Source organism: Anticarsia gemmatalis, chromosome 27 (assembly GCF_050436995.1).
Source record: "Anticarsia gemmatalis isolate Benzon Research Colony breed Stoneville strain chromosome 27, ilAntGemm2 primary, whole genome shotgun sequence".
NCBI lineage: Eukaryota > Metazoa > Arthropoda > Insecta > Lepidoptera > Erebidae > Anticarsia > Anticarsia gemmatalis.
The window spans coordinates 2,834,189-2,860,015 of NC_134771.1; the positions used below are offsets into that span (position 1 = coordinate 2,834,189).

Below are 25,827 nucleotides of genomic sequence, written 5' to 3' on the forward strand. Positions count from 1 at the left end.
AAAAAATGATTTCAGTCTTTTTTTTTTACCGATAAAATGTAACTTTTTATAATCGAGATTTCGAATAATTTTGATTTTTGTCTCTTTTTTCTAAAGCAACATTTTCTTTCAATACCTGTATTATTGTCGCTGGTTCCTGAAGAAAAAACAAATCCTATCTATGTCTTGCCGAACTACCACATCTGAGCTCTGTTAGTACGTTTAACTGTCGCTAGATGGCGCTGTTCCAAACCGAAGCGTAATATCGTAGTTTTTTTTGGAAGAAAGCTTTAAGGGTAATATAAACATATATGTATAAAGGATTTTTTGATAAATACATTTATATACTTACATTATTTTCATGCAAAAGCATTCTTAGTTTTTGTTACTTCTAATGCATAATGTGATATATTTTGGGTTTAATTCTGTGACTGGCCGAAATATTGGGTGCGCAAATACAAATTTGAGCCGCAAATCTACTTAAGTATACGGAGAAAAGGCCTGGACACTTTCAATATTAGAAATTGCATTTTATAAGTACCCCTTCGAATAGGTGATATAACATTTATGAATGGGATTTTTAGCATATAATTTGATGAAAGCCTGAAGCACAAAAACAGCAGTTTCCTATGCGAAATAACTCCATATTTACCCCATCAAGAATCCAAAAATTTCAGCAGTAGTCAGAAGATATTTTAGAATTTTCATTACTTTCTATGATAATGGAATCCTTCTCTCAAAACCACGTAATAATAAGGCTCAATTTCATACTGAAACGAACTCAACATCCGGCCAGCCTGTAAGTAGGTAGGTGCTGTATAAAAAGCGTGCAAAATTAACTAACAGAACACAATATTACGCTTCGACAACAACTTACTTTCGTCGTTCACGACTGGTCCGTAACTCAATCCTTCGTTGCCATACTCTATGCTATTAGAGTCCTGAACGCCCAAAATTCCAGCTTTCACCACTCTGTGACAGCAGCCTTTTAGCATGCCACCGCAAGAACCTTCGAGAAGACCCCCCACCATCCAACAGTAAAAGAAAAACTCGCAGGAACCCCCTTGCGAGCATTTCTTCCCATCATTTCGATCGTCAGATTTGGGGGGCTCTGTAGTCTGAATTTTTGTTACTTCTGCAACTGTTTTAGGGGGAGTCAATACCCTGCCTTTTCTCTTAGGCAGTCTCGAAGGTAGACTGTCAAAAATCTCATTAATTTTCAACATCTGCTCATCAGAAATCGGTTTAAATTTCGGCAGATCCGCAAGTCTGTTCGTTACATTCGGAAAGGCGTATATATCAGCTCTTTTTAGCGTTTGTTTGTCTGTCTGTATGAACATTGGTTTCTCTAAAACGTGTTTTCTTTTAATTTTATAATCTTTGTGGTATTGAGCTCGATGTGGTGGTTCGTTGGCATCTGTACGAATTAGAAAAAAATAAGGTCATTTCGGAAAAGGTGAATGGGTAAAGTTGTGAATGACTTTTTTTGTGTGTTGAGTAATAGATTTCTGTGATAATAGACGGCTTTAGATCTCGTTTTTATTAGATAGTTTAAAAGTAGTTATTGTTTGAACTATGGTCAACAACGAGTGAGTGCTTTTAAAAACATTCTGCGTAGGAAATGGGACTATGAAAATTTTTAATGTGAAATGGGGATGGAACAAAAATTGGACGATTATTTAATGCTTTCGAGAAATCATTTTATTATGTTAGAGCAGTAATATTCATGTCTTCTTTTAACCTAAAACAATGCAATATAGGGAATTTTGCTATTTTGTGAAGATCTAAAGCCATAATCACATAAAGGAACAAGATAAGTTTGAGTTTACAAAGGAATCATTCAGAACTTTAAATAAACAGAAAAATACACATATAAATATAATAGTATGTACATATATACGATTATATACAATTAAATATATACAGTATTAAAGATGATAAGTTATGAAATGAATGAGTAATTAAGACGAAAAAAGATTAGATTTGTAAGAGTTTCCCTTTTATACAAAATGCGCAATAATACATAACTACTAGATACACGATAATCAACTAATAGTATATTAATTATAAGTTCAAAACTTAATTAGTTCAACACATACTATAGACTATTATTAAAATACTACATTCAAGAAGAAAATTAAATAATTTACCGCTTTTAACAAATTCTTAAAAATACTCGTATAATAAATACCTGTCCGCTTCGCTCCAGGGTAACCGATTTTACGAACAAATATTTGAAGACCATAACCTTTTGAAAAACTAGGACCTAAAGTATTGAAATAACAATTTTTTCATCTAGTTAAGTGATTTATAGCCTAAAATAGGTACTACGGTAACCAATCAACTCATTTAATAGAAATTAGAATTAAAACATAACTTTTGAACTCTCGCGTTGCATGTTTAATGTATAATAGAATACGTGAATTAACGCGAACACGCATTTTACCTTAAAATGCCTAACGTTTCGGCACAGGTCGCAGGCAGACCAGGACATATCAAAATAAAAACAGTTTCCATAAACTTTCAATTTTAACACTACCAATATTATATTATGAATGGTAGCCCAGCTAACCAATTATTTCAGCGTCTGGTTTTAGTTCTGAAAACCGTCGCTAGAGGTGCTGTTGTAATTTCAAAACAATAGTTACTCGAAACTTTCAAGTGATTAGTAATACCAACTTTTGAACTGTCGAAATCACCAAGTTTCGTAACTTGACAGTGTGTCAAGATAATGTATGGGTAGGTATTTCCTATGTGTCCGTTAATTAGTCATCTTTACGACATGGGAAATGAATAATGAGTGTCGGTGTATGGCACTGTGATTGTAGTAGCCAATTTGACCCTGTGGGATGTGAGGTTTGATTCTTGTGATATTTCATCGTGTTAGAGTATCGATTCAAACGGCCAATTTTTTCATCAAATGTAAATGTAGGGGTGAATTAAAAAATGACAGTCAAATTTGTTTCTTCGTGAATTAAAATAAATGTCAAAAAGAAGTCAATGGCTTCATTTTCATGTTACTTTAGATATGTGCTAGCTGACTCGCGCAACTTCGCTTGCGTGACATAAGAGAGAATGGGTCAAAATTTTCCCCGTTTTTGTAACATTTTTACTGCTACTCTGCTCCTATTGGCCGTAGCGTGATGATATATAGCCTATAGCCTTCCTCAATAAATGGGCTAACTAACATTGTTCATTTTCGTAAAATCCTGTTTATCTTCCTTCTCAGACCTAAATATACTTTATTTCTTTTAAAAATAGGTGGTAACCCTAGTAGGGGAGTCTAGGTAGTAGACTAGACTAGCAACGGGCTTTAATTATTATTATTTAAATATTTAGTACAAAAGTTAGCTGCAATTTTGAGTAATCGTGAGAATCAAACCTGTGACACTAATAGTAAAGGGATGATTCTAACCGCTACACCATCCGCATTTTCAATACGTAACACACCTCTACCTTACCCTATAAGGATCAGTCGTAAAGTTATGTCACATTACATAGTATTTAACGGTTATTGCATAATTATGCAATATGCACGTGTGGTGAATTATTGAGAGTAGTTCTATCATTTGCTACTTCGCGAGGTTACAGATTCGATCCCCGAGTCGGTCACGTAGTTTTAGCAGTCAAGAGATTAGTAACATTAATGGTACAGTAATATATGTATCTACTATAACTAAGTAAATAAAATGCCTATTTTGTATTGGGTCCTTAAAATGACCGTTTTAAAAAATTTACCACGTCATTTTTTCAAACTTTTGATGTATCAAGAGCAAGAGCGGGAAGTCTACCAGAGAGTTGTCCCACTGCTGGGCATAGATCTTCTCCCTTAATGAACCACAACCATAGCGAAATGAGCACGCCTTCAAGAACCGTTTTAAAAACCTAAGGTATGCAAGGTTTCATTATTATATTTTCTATTTAGGTACCAATAAAACAGGTGATAATAATTTATAATATACACCAATAATTTTACCTATTTTATAATTGAACTAGCTTTTACCCGCGACTTCGTCCGCCACCTGAATTTTCCTATGGGAATGCGTCATTTTCCCGGGGTAAAAAATTACCTATGTCCTTTCTCGGGTATCAAAATATCTCCATACCAAATTTCATGCAAATTGGTTCAGTAGTTTAGGTATGATTGATCTGTTATTAGACTAGACAGAGTTACTTTCGCATTAAAATATTAGTATGGATGGGACCTTCGACCACTTAGTTGAGAAACTAATTCTTTTACCACTATGTTATCGAGGAAATCCAATAGTCCTGGAAAGCTGTGCTTGTCGCTTAACTCAGATAACTTACTCTGTAATTTCTGGCTAACTCTACAGGGACATTATGTCACATTACATAGTATTAACTGTTACATAAATGAATGCAGTCACCACGTGTGTCTCTTACGACAAAGTAAGTGCATTGAATATCAATAAGTGTACTGTGAAGAATGTTATTAAAGGTTTATGTTCAAAGAAGCGAAACAGAGCATAGTGTTTATAAGCACTGTTTTAGATCTCCACTCTTCGTCGATGTAAAGTGTCATTGATCATCTCTCTCCACTCCACTCTCCCGAGTGGAGTGCCTATTGTTTTTTATAATGAAATAGCTGACCCGCGCAACTTCACTTGCGTCACATAAGAGAGAACCTATACTAATATTATAAAGCTAAAGAGTTTGTTTGTTTGCAAACAACCTCTCCAGCTTTATAATATTAGTATAGACGAGCTGACCCGCGGAACTTCGCTTGCGTCACCGAAGAGAGAATGGGTCATAATTTTCCCCGTTTTTGTAACATTTTTCGGTGTTACTCCGCTCCTAATGGTCGTAGCGTGATGTTATATAGCCTATAGCCTTCCTCTATAAATGAACTATCTATCACTGAAATAATTTTCAAATCGGACTAGCAATTCCTGAGATTAGCGCGTTCAAACAAATAAACAAACTCTTCAGATTTATATACTAGTAATATTAGTATAGATAAGGATAAAGTTCACTCGTGCAAGTACAATTTTTTTGTGGTCAAAGGTGTCATTTCATGTTTGTATCATAAACAACCAGTTTCTCTTATTAGGAAGATCGTGAGTACGCTAACACAAGATCATACAAATATTGGTTTCAACCAGAAATCGAACAGACAGCATCCTGTAGCGTCACGCCTCTATTGCGCCATGCTTAAACCATTACACTCTTTACTTCCACAATCGGTTAACAACCTATTAACAGCCACTTACATACTAGTCATGTATTTAACTGTGCCAATAGGCATCGATATTCAGGACACTGTGTGTGTCGTAACACTGCCATTTGCAGATCTTATGTGATTTCTGCTTACTACTAACGCGATAAGTCGTAATGTTAGCTATACGTGTATAGATCAGCAATTAAATATTCGTTTTTGGGTGGTCTTATGTCCGATTTCTGAGGCACATTTAGCGGTAGTTTATCTATTCAAACTGTCATGTTTATGTGAGTTTAAACGTTATTGAATAGATAAACTACCGCTAAATGGGCCTCAGAAACCGGGAGTTAGTTCTACAAAGATTATAAATGTTTTAGTTTTTACGATGTTTATTATTCTTACACGCAAGAAATGCTAAATTTTTGTGAAATAAACACACAGTTACTTTATAATCTAGATTGAAATATAGGATACTTTTTATTACGGGAATATTATTATAACCTTTATATCAGACGACAGTAAGGGCCACACCACTTAAAAATAAAGTGTTGTATAAAATTACTGAAAATTTATGAAAAACTCTGAAACATTACCGCTGATACATTAACTGATACTTTTTCAGATGTGGTGAATCCGGGGCTCAGTGAATTTGAGCATTGAACTCATGAAAAGCAAAGTCTATGGATCTCTCAGTAAGTGTCTTAACTCAAAATCTTTCAATACAAGCAAAACCACAGCATAAGCATTATTCCATTTAAAAAATCGTTTATTGAACCTCTTAGAAACGTTCACTACCGAATCGATTGGAATCGATGCAATCGATACATAAATATCGATACAGATGATCGGTAAAGACATCTTAATCGATATTACGCAAGCTACGGTACCGTCAGCAGACAAATTGTGTAATCGGGTGTTTATTTTTATATTAAATAGAGTGAAAATAAGTTGAATCAATTTGTTTCATTTATTGTTTAAAACATTTTGGGTTGAATTATAATTTAAAATGAATATTTAACTCTTCCGCTACTGAAAGATTGACTGAGTAGATGAACATCGCACAGTTGAAATTACTGAGCGTAGAAACTTGAAATTAAAGATTCCTTAAAAAGTGTAGCACTAACTGATACTGCACTCAGAGAGGATTTTAGTAAGTTCTCCCCAGAAGGGGGTGAAATTCCACGCGAGCAAAGCTTCGGGCTGAAAGCTAGTATAATATTGATTAAAACACGACACTATTTTCAAAATTGCTTCTTACAGCAACGTAAACCTACATTAAAGTATAGCCAAACCTAGCTTTTCATGTAAAATGGGGGTTTTAAAGCCTTTGCGAAAATATTTGAGTATTTTGTTATAATTACATTAAATCAATAAACTCGTAATTAAAATACATCAAATCAGTACCTATATTTTTATATTTCAAAACAGCTTTAGTTTTCCAAAAAATCAACATTTTAGTAGCCAATTTTTTTAACAACTGTTCTTAAAACCACTAAACTGTCTTTAAATAAAATAAGCCACCTCACAATTGCATTTACTTGCAGCCAGTATTAGCTTTCACCAGTCCCTATAGTGTACCGTCAGCAACATTACACAATAACAGTCATCTGTTCACTCGCCAATAACGGCTAAATAAATAACCGGTTATAAATAAATAACTAGTTATTTGTGTTGGGCAAACGATGGGTCATTGTTTTGTAATGAAAATATGTATTTTGTGTTATTTTGTAACTTACATGTGGTGTGATGAAAATTTACTTAAATAATATAATTATATGTTGATGTATAGAGCCTGTATTAAAGTAATATAACCGAAAATAAATTTACTTAAAGCTTTTTTAAAAAAAACTGCACTAATTTGAATGCGGTTTTAACGACTCTTTTGCTAGAGAATTATGAAAAAAGTAGAGTTGAAAAGATTCTGACTTACCCGAATTAATTATTACAATATTTGTCTTATAATAGTGGCTACGCATTCTACGGTGACATATATATGTTACTGTAAAAGCCCGAACGGTGGTAAATCCTAAGATTTTCCGGTATAACCTAAGATTTACCAACTCGCAATGGTAAAAGTCCGAACAATTATTTTATTTCGAACTTTTACGTATATTCACTTGATGATATCGAGATGTCGCCGGAGCCCCGCTTCGCGGGGCTCCTCCTTCTGGGTGGTTAAAAAAAAATAACCACGAAGGCTAAGGTGGGAGCTTCGCTTCGCTCGCTCCCACCTTAGCCTTCTAACCTAACCTACCCATGTCGCTATGCCCAAAACTCCTTCTTCATAACTATGTCACAGTATATAATTATACCGTGAAATAGTTATAAACATAGTTATGAAGGAGGATTTTTTTATATATCGTAACATAGTTTTTAAACTCTGACTTGTTCGGACTTTTACCATTGAGAGTTGGTAAATCTTAGGTTATACCGGAAAATCTTAGGATTTACCACAGTTCGGGCTTTTACAGTAACATATATATACTATATCTATTTTTCAAGGAAAATAATTCAAAAAAATCGCGAAACGACGTTAAATCAATGTTAAAAAGAAAGAGGTGGCCAGATCAAAAGTATAAAACATAAATTATCACTATAAATAAATATATTTATTCATGTACTTGCTCATATCTCAAAGCCCACACACAAAAGCAAAAGGGCTTATCTCACAGCGACCTAAAATGTGGTAACATTGTATAATTTTAACATAACTTCCTATCTTCGTAATATTGCATAATTCTCAATACCTTTGAAACCATTACACGTGTTTGTGGGTGTGTGTTTGTGTGTGTGTGTGTATGTGTGTATGTGTGTGTGTGTGTGTGTGTGTGTGTGTGTGTGTGTGTCAGTTTCTTGTTACTTCTCACGAGCAACAGCTTTTTCGAAACGGTGGTAGATTAAAAATACTATGTGATTTCAAATACTTATTTATTTATTTAGGGAAAACAAACAGTTACACACTTTTCTTAAAGTTTATAAAAATATTACATATTTGACTTTGACTTTGTGTATGTGTGTGTGTGTGTGTGTGTTTGTGTGTGTGTGTGTGTATGTGTTTATGTAAAAATTAAATGAAAAATATTAATTTCAGCTATTTGTTACAACAATGGGTGGCTGTGATTGGCAATGATCCTTTTAAACAAACATATGTCTGTGTTTGGAGACTTCGCTCTTCCATGGCCAAAAAATAAAAATGTAACTTTTCACGAGCAACAGCTTTTTCGAAACAGTAGTGGTAGATTTAAAATACTATGACGATTTCAAATGCTTGTGAAAAGTTTTTGAAATAAAACATATTTGACTTTTGTGTTTGTGTGTATTATATGTGTGTAATACTATAACGATATCAAATACTTGTTTAAAGTTTATGATATAAAACATATTTAACTTTGACTTCGTGTGTGTCTGTGTGTATGTGTGCGTGTGTGTGTGTGATGTGTGTTAAGTGCATAATCTAACGGTTGTTATTGGTCAATCGTTGCGCACACGCGTAATGCAACTTAAGAGGTAGTGCCTCGTTTTAAATGATATGTTTGTATGCTAGGCACGTGAAATGGGACAGCTACTTACATAATAATAATAAACCTTTGTTTAACTCAGGAATCAAACAATGAAATTGAAACAATGATATTTTTTCCTTTTTAAAGACAGTTCCCGCACTAAAAATTGCTCTTGTGTCGTGGGGACTTTTACAGATATACTAATAACGGACACAAAGTACAACCAGACTCGAAACTATTATTGTGGTTTGCATTAATAATTGTTCCGTGTGGAAATCGAACCCATGACATCCCAAAACAATGGCGAGGCGACCTTAAGCACTGTAGTTGTACAGGGATTATAGCCAGTTATGTTCTTTGGTAACCTACCCTAATGGAAATCCCTACCCTATGTCCGATAAAAGGACCTACTGTCATAACTTTTAAACTTTCGCGTTGCATGTTTATTATAATTATAAATGAATACACGATTTACTGCGAACTCGCATTTTATCTGACGTTTCGGCGCAGGTTACACAGGCCGTGGTCGCAGCCTGACCATAGCAGGCCTGTGTAATATTCGCATTAATTATTATTCTATAATACAATAAGAGACTACTCTACATTACCTAACTAATAAATTAAAGCTATAATTTTCAAAAAACAACACTAAAAGCAGCACATCCCCTTAACAAAGATTTCACTGCCGCGGTCGCCACAACGTATCGGCGGCAACAAACATATATCTATCTCACTCACACACGCACATTATACATCATCTCTCTCTGTCGCACATGCGTAATGTCATTGACACGGTGCATGTCGTCGCTAGGGTTTTCCTAACATTGCAATGATCTAGGAAACGTTGGTAATGACAAGTCGATTTGTTTTTGTTTGGACATTCATAACGATTTCACTATTGCTAGATAAGTAATAGATAGTTTATCAGGAGGAATATTTAAAGACTAGCTGACCCGCGCAACTTCGCTTGCGTCACCTAAGAGAATGGGTCAAAATATTCCCCGTTTTTGTAACATTTTTCGTTGCTACTCCGCTCCTAATGACCGTAGCGTGATGTTATATAGCCTATAGCCTTCCTCGATAAATGGGCTATCTAACACTGAAAGAATTTTTCAAATCGGACCAGTAGTTCCTGAGATTAGCGCGTTCAAACAAACAAACAAACAAACAAACAATCAAACAAACTCTTCAGCTTTATTATATTATTAGTATATTAGTATATATTAGTATTAGTATTAGTATTAGTATTAGTATTAGTATTAGTATTAGTATAGATTTTTTACAAAAATATGTCCATCTATCTGTCACATAGGTTATCTGGCAGTTAAACATACGACGTAGAACTTAACCACGATTGCAACACTCCGCTACATGAGTATCTTATATTCATAATAAAAATATAAACGTTTCATAAATTGTCTAGTACTCTATCTATTAGATAAGGTATCCGACACTTATCCATAAGCTAGCCCTGAATATGATAAATGCGAAATTTGAATGTCTAACTGTCTGTTAGTCTTTCACGACTAAAACTAGACTAACGACTGTTATCTTAATTGACAACCACATGGACATTTAACGTACCCCGCGAAGTACGAAGACGCTCAGTTCAAATACCATCCATCTATGGAATGATCGAAAAATGTTTAGCATTCTTGTTATCTATACTAATATTATAATCTATACTAATATTATAAATCTATACTATAATATTATAAAGCTGAAGAGTTTGTTTGTTTGTTTGTTTGTTTGAACGCGCTAATCTCAGGAACTATAGGTCCGATTTGAAAAATTCTTTCAGTATTAGATAGCCCATTTATCGAGGAAGGCTATAGGCTATATATCATTACGCTACGATCAATAGTTCTTTATAAAAAAAAGGGACCAACTTGTTTGTCACAAACAAAGATTTTATTCAAATTATTTTAATAGTCACATACCTTAAGATATAGGCAGACATGTATTATCCCCTAATTAAGCTTCTCAACATACTAAGCTGTCCCTTCCTAACCATTTACACATATTACCTCACACGAGGAAGTATCAAGTTTCTATCAGTTAACTTACACAATAGTTAAATAATGACATGACATTTTAACTGTACGGTTACCGTTTAACTGACCAATCAACTTGTTAGTTATGTGACCAATGTGAACACTTATTAAGGTTCGATTCCCATGTGACAACTGTAAAATGTTTTAAATGTTATTATTAAAAGCTTTTAAAGGGTAATCGACACTGCATGGGTTTGATTCCGATACGATGTAAAATTTTACAATTGTAATATCTATACTAATCTATACTAATATTATAAAGCTCAAGAGTTTGTTTGTTTGATTGTTTGTTTGAACGCGCTAATCTCAGGAACTACTGGACCGGTTTGAAAAATTCTTTCACTGTTAGATAGCCCATTTATCGAGGAAGGCTATAGGCTATATATCATCACGCTACGACCAACAGGAGTAGAGTACCAGTAAAAAATGTTACAAAAACGAGGAAAACTATGACCCATTCTCTCTTACGTGACGCAAGCAAAATTGCGCGGGTCAGCTAGTTACTACATAGTTGCTCGGTGTAAAAAGGTTTTGGTGCTAATCCAGGTAAACTATCTGAATTCATCAAAATTGATTTGATAATTACCTTAATTAATCGAATCTAACGCGTCGAGAGTCAGAATTTAACCATCAATCAGCAGATTATAATTTTATTATTTGTTTACCCGTGTTAGTCTTGACCTAAATTAAGAAAAACATAGACTGACCAACCTTAGTGCCCACTTCATTTTAGTCATTTAAATGTTATTAACAAATAATTATTAAATTTAACCCATTAATGTCCCACTGCTGGGCAAGGGTCTCCTCCCGTAATGAGGGAGGGGTTAGGCCTTGAGTCCACCACGCTGGCCAAGTGCGGTTGGGGACTTTGCATGCCCTCAATAAATGTATTAAACAAATTTTAGGCATGCAAGGTTTCCTCACGATGTTTTCCTTCACCGTTGGAGCATGTGATAATTATTTCTAATACATACATAACTTCGAAAAGTCATTGGTGTGTTGCCTCGGATTCGAACCTGCGACCACTGGCGTGGGAGGTGTCAACTTACAACCACTCGGCTATCACTGCTCTTATAATAATTAAATCAATTTAAAAGTATCTTAATAACTTCGTCTGTTTCTTTTAATTTACTCAAACCGGGCACCAAACGCAAGTTCCGATAAAACACGGAAGTACAGTTAAATAATATTACATCACGAAATTTTTGACATTTTGAACTTAACGTGTCCGACATTTAATTACGCAACGGTTGTGCAACCAACTGGTTAAGTTAACCTACTGTGGTTGTTTTGTTTACGTCTCGAAATGACAGGTTTATTATTTAACACAGAATTCTGGCGCCAATATGAAAAAGACCTTATTTTACATGTGTATTTCTTTTTTAAATATATAACTCCCGCACTAAGAATTGCTCTTGTGTCGCGGTGACACTTAACTCAAATCTTTATATAGATACGTGAAGCAAAAACTTTTGGCCTTTTTTTACGAAAAACTTGCGGACGCAGAAGTACGAAATTTGGCACACTTACAGTTTATGTGTAGGAGGATAGGATAAGTAGGATATTTTCTAATAATAATGCTTATTGTAAATGCGGTTGTTTTCAATAAAGATAAAACAGTCGTAAAGCCATGTCAAAGACCTTTCGGGTGGCTGGAACAAATTTGACGCTAGGTTGACCACTAACCATACGATAAGAAGAAGACTGGTGAAATGTGGCAGTAATTCTTATACCTGTACCTACATCTTCATGTGTAACACACGTGATGTCATCAAGAAATAGGACCTGAAGATTACTCAATTTAGCAAGACTACATAAAATCTTCAGTCACTAGCCAATATTTCTTCACTATAGGTATACTACAACAAAATGGTCGCCTACATAGATTGGTGCTCAAACAATAGTAATTTATATACGTTACATATTGTGACATGTTACAAACTTTCCGTGTTTGTTGCTAAATATTTGAACTCTTGCTTAAGTTTCAGTCATGCGAGTATGTTAGGTATTAAATTTTGACTGTATTTATAGGTATATTTTAAAGTATTTCTTACTAATAATATACCTTAAATATTATAAGAGGTTTCGTGGAATTATTAAATGGATTGATCTATAGATTAATTAATTATTCGATCACATATTTACAGCTTATTATTAATTTATATTCAAATCTAACTATATACTAAATTCTAGTTATATAAAAAGAAGAATACTTAAATATTATTATAATTAAACTAAGGCATCACAGAATATATCTGCATCGCCATACATGATACACAACAAAAATATATAACAAAATATATATCATTTGAACTCGTTTTGAAGCCTAGGGGCTTTTTAACCCATTACTGTCCCACTGCTGGGTAAAGGTCTTACTTATCTTAGGTTAGCCCTTGAGTCCACCACGCTGAACCACGCCAAGTGGGAATTGGGGACTTTGCATACCTTCAATATTAAACAAATTTTCAGACATGCAATGTTTCATCACGATGTTTTCGTTTACCGTTAGAGCTAGAAACAAATATTTCTAATTTTCTAATGCACACATAACTTGGAAAAGTTATTGGTGTGTTGCATCGGGTTCGAACCATCGATCACTGCCATGGGAGGTGCCAACTTATACCACTCAGCTATCACTTATATTGAAGTCTTTAGAAAAATAATATTCTTCAGAAATTTTGTCTGCACAAATCACATAATAAAATCACGTAATAAATTAAATAAATAGCATCAACTAATACAATTAAATGTATATCTCATTGTACAAACACTTTCTTACGAACAATACTAGTTCACACAGTTTATCTGTCTTTTTTGTTGAGCATCAGTGAAACTACAGTTTTCACCCGGCCTCCCACGTTCTTGACTTGTAGAAATTACTTATTGTTTTAACATTTTTTGTATGGAAATGTTTAGATTTTTTTGTGTTGTGAGAAACTGGGATTTGTTGAGTTTTAGGCGGTGTTATCCAGCTTAGCCTGTGTGGTGGACTTATGGCATATTCCGTTCCCCAATCCGGGAGAAGACCCTTACCCAGAAGTGGACAGAAATTAGTTAAACGGTTTACTAGCGGACTGACTCAACTTCGTCTGGGTATGGTGCAATTTTATCAAGTTAATAATGAATTTTCAACCCATCGATCGGTTTGTACGGGACAATCCTCATCCCGACAGTTATAAACATACTAAAAAAATGATAAGTAATCAAATTTGGTTTAATTATGCAAAAGTTATAAGCATACATACATTTTGGTGATTCCTTTTTATTTAAAAGATATAAGTGATTCGTAACCCGTGGTTCGTAAACCATAAAGATCCGCGAACGTGAGGTGTTTTTTAGTTTTTAGAGGGTCCTAATTGTGTTTGATTTCCTAGAAGTTTCTAGACTAGAAAAGGTTAAAAAACGCTGTTATATTGTACTCACGGCTTTGTTTACCTTAACATATGTTCATAATCTATTCGGAATATGAAGCAATGACTTAACTAGTGTATATTGCGCTTTAACTAAAGTGCCATAGATGCTGTCGCAATTCAATAATGAACAACTTCAATATTTAGTTCACTTCTAATAGTTAGCAATAGGCTCGTCCCCTATTATATGTGACTAACATTGTTAATAGCGGACGTCAGTGCATTTCATACACCTCTGCCAACACCTTCGGTTATAACAGGCGTAATATTTATTACATATGAATGTTTTTCAGTTTAGAACCTAAATAAATAACTCTTTGATTAATCAATACCATTGTAAAAAGTACCCATTGAATTATATATTTTAAATATGATAACATAAAATTAGGTAGAGTTCTAAACACAAAACCAACCCATGAGAATGCATCTACAAAATTTTTGACAAAAACCTTTTCTCGAAAAACAGAAGAGCACAATTGTTGTTGCCGTCTCGCTCTACCTCTATATAAACGATAGAGACGGGTATAGCGTTAGTACACTTTCTACTGAACGCTTTCGAGGTTGCGCAACGCTTCCTTAACTCTCATGTAACCACTCGACGCGCTGATGTAACTGAGGTCAGGACGACTCTATGTAGAGTTTTGGGATGATTTTGTTAAAATAAAGAAGATTTAGGGTTTATTGAGAGTGATAAGGATTGGTTTTGGATGTTTATAGATTTTAAAGTTATTTTGGAGAGTTCGTAAACAATGGTAGAGCAACTTTAAAAGTAAAATTATTATATGAATGTAACTGGTTTCTATAATAATTATGTAGTTTCAAACAAATTATCTTTCTTTTTTAAGCAGTTGTTTTACAAAAGAAACTATAATTATTGCGCGTTTTTATTATTTTATGGCGAAAAGTGTTTATTTCATCTATTTTATAACAAAATATTTTTTTTTATCACGCCTGTTACTAATACTTCATTTCTTCTCATAAAGGCTTTACTAATAAAGTTCTCTACTCTACTCTACTCTGAGTATTTCGATACAACCGTCGAACCCAAACTCACAAGTAGACCGGAATAAATGTAAGATTTGAAGCTCTACATTTTCACTGCTTTTTGTCTTTAAGGGACAATAAATGTTGTCATATTTTATATATATACATACTTGAGTGTTTTTAGTAAGTAAGTAAGAAAGTGTGGCGATGCCCAAAACTCAAAAAACGGCAGGTTTTGTTAAGCCCTAATATTTGTTTTGATGTGGCAAACAAGATAAGCGCGTTAATAGAAAATAAAATGGATGTAGAAAAAATGAAATCTAAAAAGTTTCATTAAACATTTCCTTTCGACAACAACCATTTACGAAAATCAACAGCTCGTTTAAAAAAATGTAGAGCACATTAAAAAACGCTAATCCGTCAGTAAAAGTAAAGTCTAAATTACTAACACCATATTAATTCATTCCCTCCCTATGTATTTGAATACACGCTACATAGAGTCACGCAAGCAAAACCGAGAGTTCTACATAGCTTGCGACCAAAAACCAACCTTATTGTCCAAAAAATAGAGTCGAAAATTACAAAAAATATTTTTGTAAATAAGCTGTTCTTAAAAATAGTAGAGCAAGAATTTCCTGAGTGTATATTTTTCGTTGGCAACACTGACGTAGTGTTGCCAACTTTGCGGAAAGAAAGCATTCGTTATCATTGCTAATTTATTTGGTTTTAATGTTGATAGTGAAACGGTATTTCTTTCGCGTTTAGTAAATTGTAACTTAGCCTTGATTCTGAAATTACAGGTCGGGATATATAAATTTTGATAGTCGCTTTTAAGATATTAAATAAATACATAAACTCATTTACTGTATGACAAGATATATGGATGTGAATGAAACGAGGGAAGTTTGTAAGGATCGTATCATGCGTTCTTTGGTCTCTGTCAAACACTATGGTAAGTAAGCCCATTTCTAGAACTCTACTAGGCAAGGGTCTACTACCGAAATAAGCCTTGATTCCTGGCCAAGTGTGGGTTAGGAGTTTCAAGAACTGTTTAAAACTTTCAACATTTTGATCACTTTGTTATCTTTCACCTTAAAACAACTGGTAATTATTTCTGTTATACACATAACTTCGAGAATTCATTGGTCTGTTGCATTTCGTTATAAATCTCGATACCTAAGTAGCTATGAGATTAATTTAATGCAATATTAAATGTAACTGTGTATTGTGCACACACTTGGACACTATAAACAAACTCCTACACAGTTTGCTAGTTTCAATTACACTTAGTATCACTAAACTTCAGCCAGGAGGACATTATTAAAACCTTAGACATGGTGTAGTTCATTGCTACATTAAAATGCATGGAAGCAACTCAACAACTTATAAACGCACTTGCCACTGACATTGACTTCAACACGATACTTGACAGAAACTTGTCAAGTCACTTAAAATATAACACAGGCAAAGTTATAGGCAAACTAGCGACCACTGCAAATTCGTCCGCGTCGAAACCCCTTCCGTGTAAATCCCGATCCCTCGGGAACTCCGGGATGAAAAATAGCCTATGTGTTATTCTGGGTCTTCAGCTACCTACATACCAATTTTTATCCTAATCGGTTGTGTAGTATTTGCGTGAATGAGTAACAAACATACATACATACTCATAAACTTTCGCATTTATGATATAAGAAGGATTCAGTGTTATACAGGATGGTATGGTGTGTGACTGCCTCTGTAGCTATCGGTAGTGCTTACTAGTGTTGAACTCGAGGTCTCGGGTTCGAATCCCAAAGGCAAAGTACTATTGGTATTATCTAAAAGCCACGAACCGATCTCTCAGGTTAAGCTACGCTCTCCAAGGTTGTTCTGTGGATGGTTGACCATCTTATACATATGGAGTTCAAGTGTTTCGGAAGGCATTTATTAACGACTGTCAAAGATCTTTGAAAACGACAGCCGGGACCAACAATTTAACGTGTATTCGGAAACACGGTTTATATTAAGTCACCCATCCACGAAAAAACCTCGGTAAGCGTGCCTTAACTCATAAAATCAATTCACGCGGCCGTTGTTATTAAGCTACAAGCTTTACCAACGTACGTGCAGTAATTTCTACAATTTAATCTACAAGATTACATCATACTGTTAAGTTATCTTAACTATCAAAATGCGTTCACTCAAGTAAGTTTGACGCAGTGGCAATGACTTTACATTCCACAATAGACACAAACTCGTATGAGACGGTTCAGTTTTTATGTACTGTGGTTCGATTCAAATGCTTATAAAATGTTTGGTATCTAAATGTGACTTGGATTAAATTATATTAATGAGATAAGAGATAACATTTTTCTCATTTTAAATGTCACTAATCTTTATATATATAATTCTTCTGTAAGTGTGTATGTCACTGAACTTCTCTTAAACGACTGGACCGATTTTGATGAAATTTTTTGTGTGTGTTCAAGGGGATCTGAGAATGGTTTAGATTCACAATTTTGTCCGCTGGACAATGTCTTTTTAATTTATTAAACAGGACAACGTCTGTCGGGTCCGCTAGTATAATATAAATAAACGAAACGCGAAGTGCAAAAGTTTGTATCAATGTTTAAATGATAACCCTGATTAATGATTTCATGCGTACAAACACAAGAAATATATTAATTAAATATTAGTTGTGTAGATGAGAACGAAAATAATCCTTATAATTTCTATTTATAATACATATTTCTTTAAATTTATTTTGTTAAATAAATTTTAAAATGTATATTTTAAGACAAAATGACAAATGATAAAATGTGTCTATTTAAATATTCCTATCTAATAAACGTAAAAAGACAACTCTTTTCCTAAAAGAACTGACCTAGGTAACCTCCTAAATACAGTACCAAAAATAAACTTAATTCAAAAAACAATATTCTCATAAAATAATCCACATATATCAGCTGATTGTGTACATATTTCGTTCGTGTGAGTTCTCAGTGAAAGTGTACAATAGCTAATATTTATGACAACTCTGTCATTTCTTTTGACAATACAACTGTCAAGTTGACAGGTATATGTGTGACGTCACGTACAATTCATTCAGTAGTAAAAAAAATATATGGAAGTTTTGTATGTATGTATTTTATGGTTTGGGTTTGATTCCCAATTCCCAGGCATTGGGTATTTTTTTATTATTGGTACTTTGAAGATAACATAAGGAATACATGGTTTTCCTTAAACTTTATTCATTAAATTCATATTTTCTTTGGTATTTGCTTATCCCTATGGGAAAAGGGTGTATGTAAGAATTCATATATTAAAGTTTATTTCAGTTTTTAATAAAAAAAAACTGCCATTTTATTAAGTCAAGCATAAAAGTCAGGACCGTACCATTGACTTATTTAGAACTACTATACCATTACATATTATCGTTTGGAAAGTATCAGGTCATTCTTATTACCATAATTTTCTTGATATTTCGGCACAAATTCTACTGGCCAGAGTCACAATTACGAAGGAATATGCGTAACATACCCAGTCTTTAGTAATTGTGTGTCGAAACAATAGCACTTTTACCAATTGTGTGATAATAATCTCACGAAATACGTATGCTACGTCACACTTTGATTTTCTTTGTATGTTTATAACCATACTCTTTCAGCAAATTATTTTTTACTAGCTGACCCGCGCAACTTCACTTGCGTCACCTAAGAGAGAATGGGTCATAATTTTCCCTGATTTTGTAACATTTTTCGGTGCTTCCCCGCTCCTAATGGCTGTAGCGTGATGTTATATAGCCTATAGCTTTCCTCGATAAATGGTCTATCTAAAACTACAAGAATTTTTCAAATCGGACTCTACTGGTCCTGGTTCCTGAGATTAGCGCGTTCAAACAAACAAACAAACTCTTCAGCTTTATAATATTAGTATAGATATATTTATGCCTGTCATACTTGAATAAGGAGAGGATTTTTATAACTTTGCGACTGTTATACTCGATAGTGTAAGCAGATGTGTCAGAAACACATCCATGTTTCGTCATTAACAATGTTAGTCTTACTTATGTAATAGGGGTCGAGCTTATTGCCATATACCGGGTATGTTACTTTATTTTTAGCTACTATTGAGCATATTCTGATATAAAGTAGAAAAAAATATATGACATAGGACTAATATTGTAAATAACAAGAGGTATTTTTCTATACACCGTAACCGAAACTTCAGAGAAAAACAGGCTTGATAAATATGTATCTAAACTGGTAAAATGGTATATAAACTGAATTAACACATTGGATATTATTTACTTTATAATTTTTGTCTCCTCAAAGCAATTCGTGGCCGTAAATAATTTAAAAAATATATTTTCTTTTGTTTAAACATTTTGAAAGAAATTTATATATTCTCTATCTCTTTCCAACATACAACAAAGTACATAATGAAGCGATTATTGTAACTAATAATTACAAATGTCTATTTACTATCGCGTGAATAATAACTACATGCATTTGTGTTGACACGCACACACGCATCACCACATGACTTTTGTTATATTTATTTCTTAAGTTATACCCGTGACGTCGTCCGTTTACCGTGATAAATAGTTTCCTATGTAAAAATCTAGGATATAAACTGTACGTGTGCTTAATTTCGTTCAAATCTGTATAGCCGTTTTCGCGTTATTGTGTAACAAAGCTCGAACTAAAAAGCTAGTTTCAACAATTCTAAAATTAATTGGATTTTACATACATACTAACAAAAATAAAAATCTTATTAAATATTTGTTGTAAATGGAATTTGAACCGCAGATACTTCGATTAAAAGTAGAGTCGCAGCAACGGTTTTAACAAACCATCAAACATATTCATTGTTAAACACTTTCAACGCTATTCTCAAAATCACAAACACACATAAAATTCAATAACACAAAAACGGAAAAGCATCTCTACCTAGAGTCTCTATTTCATATGAATAGAATAAACATAAAACTAGTTATATAATGCTCTAACTTTCGAAACGCGAGGACATTTCATAATTTATCAAAATTGCCTGTGACATTGGTTTCACTTGCATAGAGTTGTGTTAATAGATTTTTTTAGACTCTACCTATAGTGGGGAATTTGCTATCAATCATATTTCTGACTGGTAGGCTCTCTAATCGAACACAAAAAGAAATTTTGTTTGTTATTCAACCGTTTTTTGTAAATGTAGAGTTCTTTGTTGAAGATGTTATATTGTTTTGTAATAATATAACTCCTGAACTTTAAATCTTATATTTCTAGAGACTTGATAAACATAAAAAGTATGAGCTAGCACCAGCATTATACCATTAATTACCCTGAAAATTGAGGTCACTATATTAAAACCATTTTTTTTATAATAAATGTGAGCCATTTCCCTCCAATTATTCAAAGACTGTTGGGAAACACAATTTTTCTTTAAGTTTCTATAAACAAGGCATATCAATATATAATTGCTAGCTGATCCGCGCAACTTCGCTTGCGTCACCGAAGAGAGAATGGGTCATAATTTTCCCCGTTTTTGTCACATTTTTCGTTGCTACAACGTTCCTAATAACCGTAGCGTGATGTTATTATAGCCTATAGCCTTCCTCGATAAATGGACTATTTAACACTTAAAGATTTTTTCAAATCAAACCAGTAGTTCCTGAGATTAGCGCGTTCAAACAAACAAACAAACTCATCAGCTTTATAATATTAGTATAGATTTAAAAGTATCTCCCAAAATGAGGAAGGACCTAGTCAAGCCTCAAGAATCCAATCACACGGGACCTATTTTCGTAAACTGTTGGGTAAGTTACGTTGCTTTTGTTATACGAATTCTACTTATTCAATCAGTACAGCTAAGACGTTACACTGACTAAAGATCTCTAAAGTGTTCATCTATACTGAGAATGTGGGCGTACCCTGTTGTCATGACTACGGAGAACGTCAACATTTATCAGCTGAGCCGCAGTTTGTATCAAATAAGACAAGTAAAGAATAATGACTCTATAAAAGTAACGCGAAAATAGTTAAATGCTATAAAATTGAGGGACATATCTGGTTAAATTATCAATGAGTTAAGCGATCTTACCACGGCTATTATATAGATGGGTGACCATATAGTGGTATTTAAGGTTAGCATCTTCGGAGGGCTAATCGGTAATGGACAACTAATTAAGATAACAGTCGTTAAGCCATGTCAAAGGACTCCGTGCTTAAACAACTTTGACATCAGCTTGACAACTAATGAAAACAGAAACGAATAAAAACAGGCATAGATTAAAATCAGTCCTTATTTTAAATTGAAGAACTATTTAATATGTTTAGGAATCAAAACCGTATGCTCTACAATACTATACAAGATGAGAAAATCAACCATGGCGTCAAACAAGGCATAACTCTAGTTATTTCACAGCGTCATTGCTCTACAAATGTTCCAAAAATCTCTCGGTTGTATGTTTTACACAAAGCACTCGAAGGAGAGTCGTCTCTATCGCCATAATGATTTTGTTTGTGTATAGAGATCGTTGAAAGTGTTCTCCGTGCGTCCATTTACATATTTTTATCACCCGATGCAGTTTCTAAATTGTTTGGTAGAGTCACTCTACATTTTTTAATAATATACCTGTATTTTATTCGATATTTTTGAAAATTTTACTCTCTTACACAGACTAATAAAAGATTTTTATGACTGAATATTTGTTTAATAAAATTATAACTAGCATAAAGAAACAAATAAAAATTATTTTATTCCTATTTGGTTTTTAACAAAGGTTTTGATTTAAAAACAACAGCATTTTTTAAAATGTCGTCTTATAACTAGAAACTTTTGCCACCAATAGATTAAGGATTTACCACGTAAATAAACCTTATCATCTAATCCCTAGAGTTCATAATAATCCTTTTTCTTCTACAACCTACAGCCAAAAAAGGACACCGAAAAATCCCCTAAACAACACACTCCCTCTCTACGTTCCCCATTCACCATTCACTCACCTCGCTCAGCGAATCCATCACCAGATCCTGTGCCAATGTCCTGGAGTTGCTGTTCATCACCAACGTCATTCAAACCAAAACTTTGTTCACGGAAAACAACATTATCATTGAAACCACCGGGGCCCGCGTGAGAGTTCGTATGCACTGAATTCACATTATCCGAAGCGTAAGGAAACACTACACGAGGGGACCTAGGCTTCCACCCAGGATAGTACCCAGGACCGTTCCTTAAAGCTGGAGCATATGGCGCTACAGGGTACGGGTCAAATGAATAACTTGGCGCGTAAGTCCGGCCAAAACGACCTTGGTAGTAATGTGGATAGCTCTGGTAAGGACGAAACCTTGGCAACGGCTCGTAAAATCTCTCGTTCCCTGATGGTAGTTCATCCAGTTTCTTCTCATCATCAGGCGAGGTGAACTCGTAATCTGTCGACTCATCAAACTTTATCTTCGAGTAATTCTTGTCTTGAGTCAAATCGATTTCACCTTTACCGAACGGTTGATGATTCTCGTCTTCGTCCAGAAAGATCACTCGCGACTGCCGCCCTCTTGATCTCCTCAAGAAGTTCTTTGGCACAAACATGACGTTCTTATACGTCTTCGGGTAGACTAGGCTGAGCGCCCGGCTCGGCTCGACGGCGGCTACAGACGCCACCACAAGCAAAATCACTTTCCATCTATTTTCGCTGAACATGTTGTGTCGGTCACTGCTCTATGCTTTTCACTTTCATAACATATTAAAAAAGGGGGAAACTTTTGTAAATTTTAGCTTTAGATTTTAGTACATGTTTTTATGTTGATGTTGACGTTTTAATTTTGATATTTAAGATCGATTTTCATTGTTTTTACGAACGATACGTTTGACTGCCGCGAGCTCCGGACGTGTACTGGCGCGGGCGGCTCGCTTGCCACTGGCGTGTCTGTACAGTTATATAAAAATGTATGTTGTGACGTGATATGTTTATGTAATACTGATGATTAGTGATTGTGCCTGCCAACTCATGTTTTGGAAGAAACGCCGACCTGAAAGTGCCACTTTCAGATCCGATTTGATGCTTTTTTGTATTGATATTATTATATCCTATTCATTATAGGGATTAGTTGTAAAAGGCTGTATATCGAGCCCTAGTTCTGTAAACGGTGAAATTATGTAATTCTTATTGGAATGTACCAAATTGGATTTTTTATTTTTGGCGACAGTTTCGTAATACTATACTTAATAATTAATTTCTTAGTGATTATGAACTAAAAATAAACTCTTTCTTGCATTAAAATTACGTGAGCTATAATTTGAAATATAATTCTACATTAATAACCAAATTATTGATTCGTAAAGCCACTTTTAAAATGGCAAATTAGGAGTTTGATTTTCAAACCATGATTTTGAACCAAATGTAATTTATAAATTCCACTTAAAGAGTAGTTGGTAAAGATGTCAATGTTTTTAAATAAGAAATAATCGAAAAACCTTATACAAACTAAGTAGAGTGTTGTTTAGCATTAATAAGAACTTAACATACTTTATTTTCCACAAGACCCAAAAAAACATCACGAAATTCAAGAAAATTTCTATGAATCTTCTTTCCAGTCTTCAAATGGACCAACAGCATCTTTAAAAGGTGAGTGAAATCTTAAAAACAAACTCTCTCACTGAGCTCTGTGTTAATCTCATAACGAATTGTTTCAACATTTAGTCGCACTTGAATGGACAACGGTTATCTCATTTCACGGTTCATTTCTACTTCCGATAGTAAAGGGCTAATGGAAGCTTGTTTTAATATTAAATTAATTTAATATTGCAGTTTCTTTGTGCGTCAATTTTTGTAAATAAGTCTTATATATAAAAATAACCTTATTATAATAATTATGTTATCTTATATATAAAATTCTCGTGTCACAATGTTCGTTCCCGTACTCCTCCGAAACTGTTTGACCAATTTTCATGAAATTTTGTGAGCATATTCTTTTTCGTATGGTTATTGGTCAACCTAGTGTCAAAGTTGTTCAAGCCGCCCGAAGGCCTTTGACAGGGCTTGTGGGCATATTGAGTAGATCTGAGAATCGGCCAACATCTATTTTTCATACCCGTTAGTGATAAGGATTGTTTTTTCAATTATATGGCAATACAACGTTTGCTGGGTTAGCTAGTTAACTTTATATAAATCTATCATACTCATATATCTTTTACTTAACTTTCGCGTTGCGTGACTCTAAGTAGGTATAATATGTTCACGCATTTGCACCTAGATTTTGCTTTATGTATAGGCATTGATTGATCTGGTTTGTGTATAAACTGACTAATTTATTATGTAGCAACATCATGAAATACTTCCACGTTTAATATTAGTTGTATGTTATAGATTTTTTTTACCACAACCGTCGACGTTACTAAACATTGAGCTGCTATTGAGAATATTTCATCAAAAAATAAAAAAGTATCTACTATGACCTAGGCGTCGAAACTTAGTGACTAGCAGTTATCTAAAATACCGTTCAAATCATAGAGATCTTGATTCATACGGGGCCTTGTAGAAGAACATTACCGATATGATCTCTTTTTTATTCTTGTAATTATTTTGAATTATATTCGACTATTCGACTGCTAGGCAAGGATCTCCTCCCGTAATGAGAGAGGGGTCAGGCCTTAACTGTACCACGCTATGCATGGAAGGTATCGGCTATAGAATTTTGAATTAAATATTGGATCAAACCTTAGACTTTACAGTCAGCAGCTATTCAACGATCATTTAGAGTCTAGAGAACATGTACTCTCTTTAAAATATAACGCAAGAGTCGTGTCTTGCCTCACGACCTCAAAATTGAAAAACTCGCCTCTACCCATATTTAGTTTCCAGTGAAATTTCTTAAAAAAGCATCTCTACATTTCAAAACATCTACACAATACATACAAAGAGTCTCTACATCAGGAGTTCAGGGGTAACAAACATTTTGGTAACATAATTATTACATTATACTATTAGCTGAAGACAGGTCACAGTGTGAATCTATGGTAGGTACCTTTGTCTGCTATAGGACGATTATTATAAAAGTTATACAGCCTTTGACGGTATAGACTTATGACAATAATACCACAAATTCAAAGTCACACCAAATTTATTTGAACAAAATTACAGCTAATGAATTTACACGACACGACATTTGAAAGAAGTGTAAGGCTTTATTTTTAATTTATAGAACTAGCCACATGTTCAGTACCCCTGTCCTAAACAATATTCGACTCTACATGAATGGTAGAGCCAACGACTGAACCGCTCACGCGCTACCCATAAAAGCTTAAAAGGAAGCATTATTATATCATAAATATGAAAGTTTTTTTATTTCAACACATAAAATAATATTATTACTGTTATTTGTTATAATTAAACAGTCGTTTAGTAAAGTATTTCAACATGGTTGCTTAGCAGTCGAAAAAATACATCTTTTTTATATATTTAATGCTGTGTTACTGGCGAAATTAGGCATAAAGCCAGGATCGCCACGAAGCTAAACAAAAAAAACATATTTTCGTAACAGCATTTTAAAAAGCCTTTACATTTAGATTTTTTTATATTTAAGGCTGAATACAAAAGTAAAGTAGTAAATTCTGAATTTCTGATTATTTTTACAAAAATACAAATAAACACAGTTAGTTGACTCAAATAAAATACAATTTTTCTTACATACATAAAAATATTATTTTCACCCTTCATTAATTTTAATTACGCCTACATATTTCAA

General features: G+C 33.9%; 1 protein-coding gene across 2 annotated transcripts in view; it reads right to left on the reverse strand.

The window, feature by feature from the left end:
• Positions 1-22,993, reverse strand: part of LOC142984536 (uncharacterized) — a 57,552-nt gene extending 34,559 nt beyond the window's left edge. For both annotated transcript variants that reach the window (XM_076132239.1, XM_076132237.1), the window contains exons 1-2: positions 22,090-22,993; positions 857-1,396 (exon numbers count right to left, since the gene is read on the reverse strand). In XM_076132239.1, the coding sequence (XP_075988354.1) occupies positions 857-1,396; positions 22,090-22,783 (1,234 nt within the window). In that variant the 5' untranslated portion in view covers positions 22,784-22,993. The remainder of the gene's footprint in view (positions 1-856; positions 1,397-22,089) is intronic.
• Between the last annotated feature and the right edge of the window lie 2,834 nt (positions 22,994-25,827).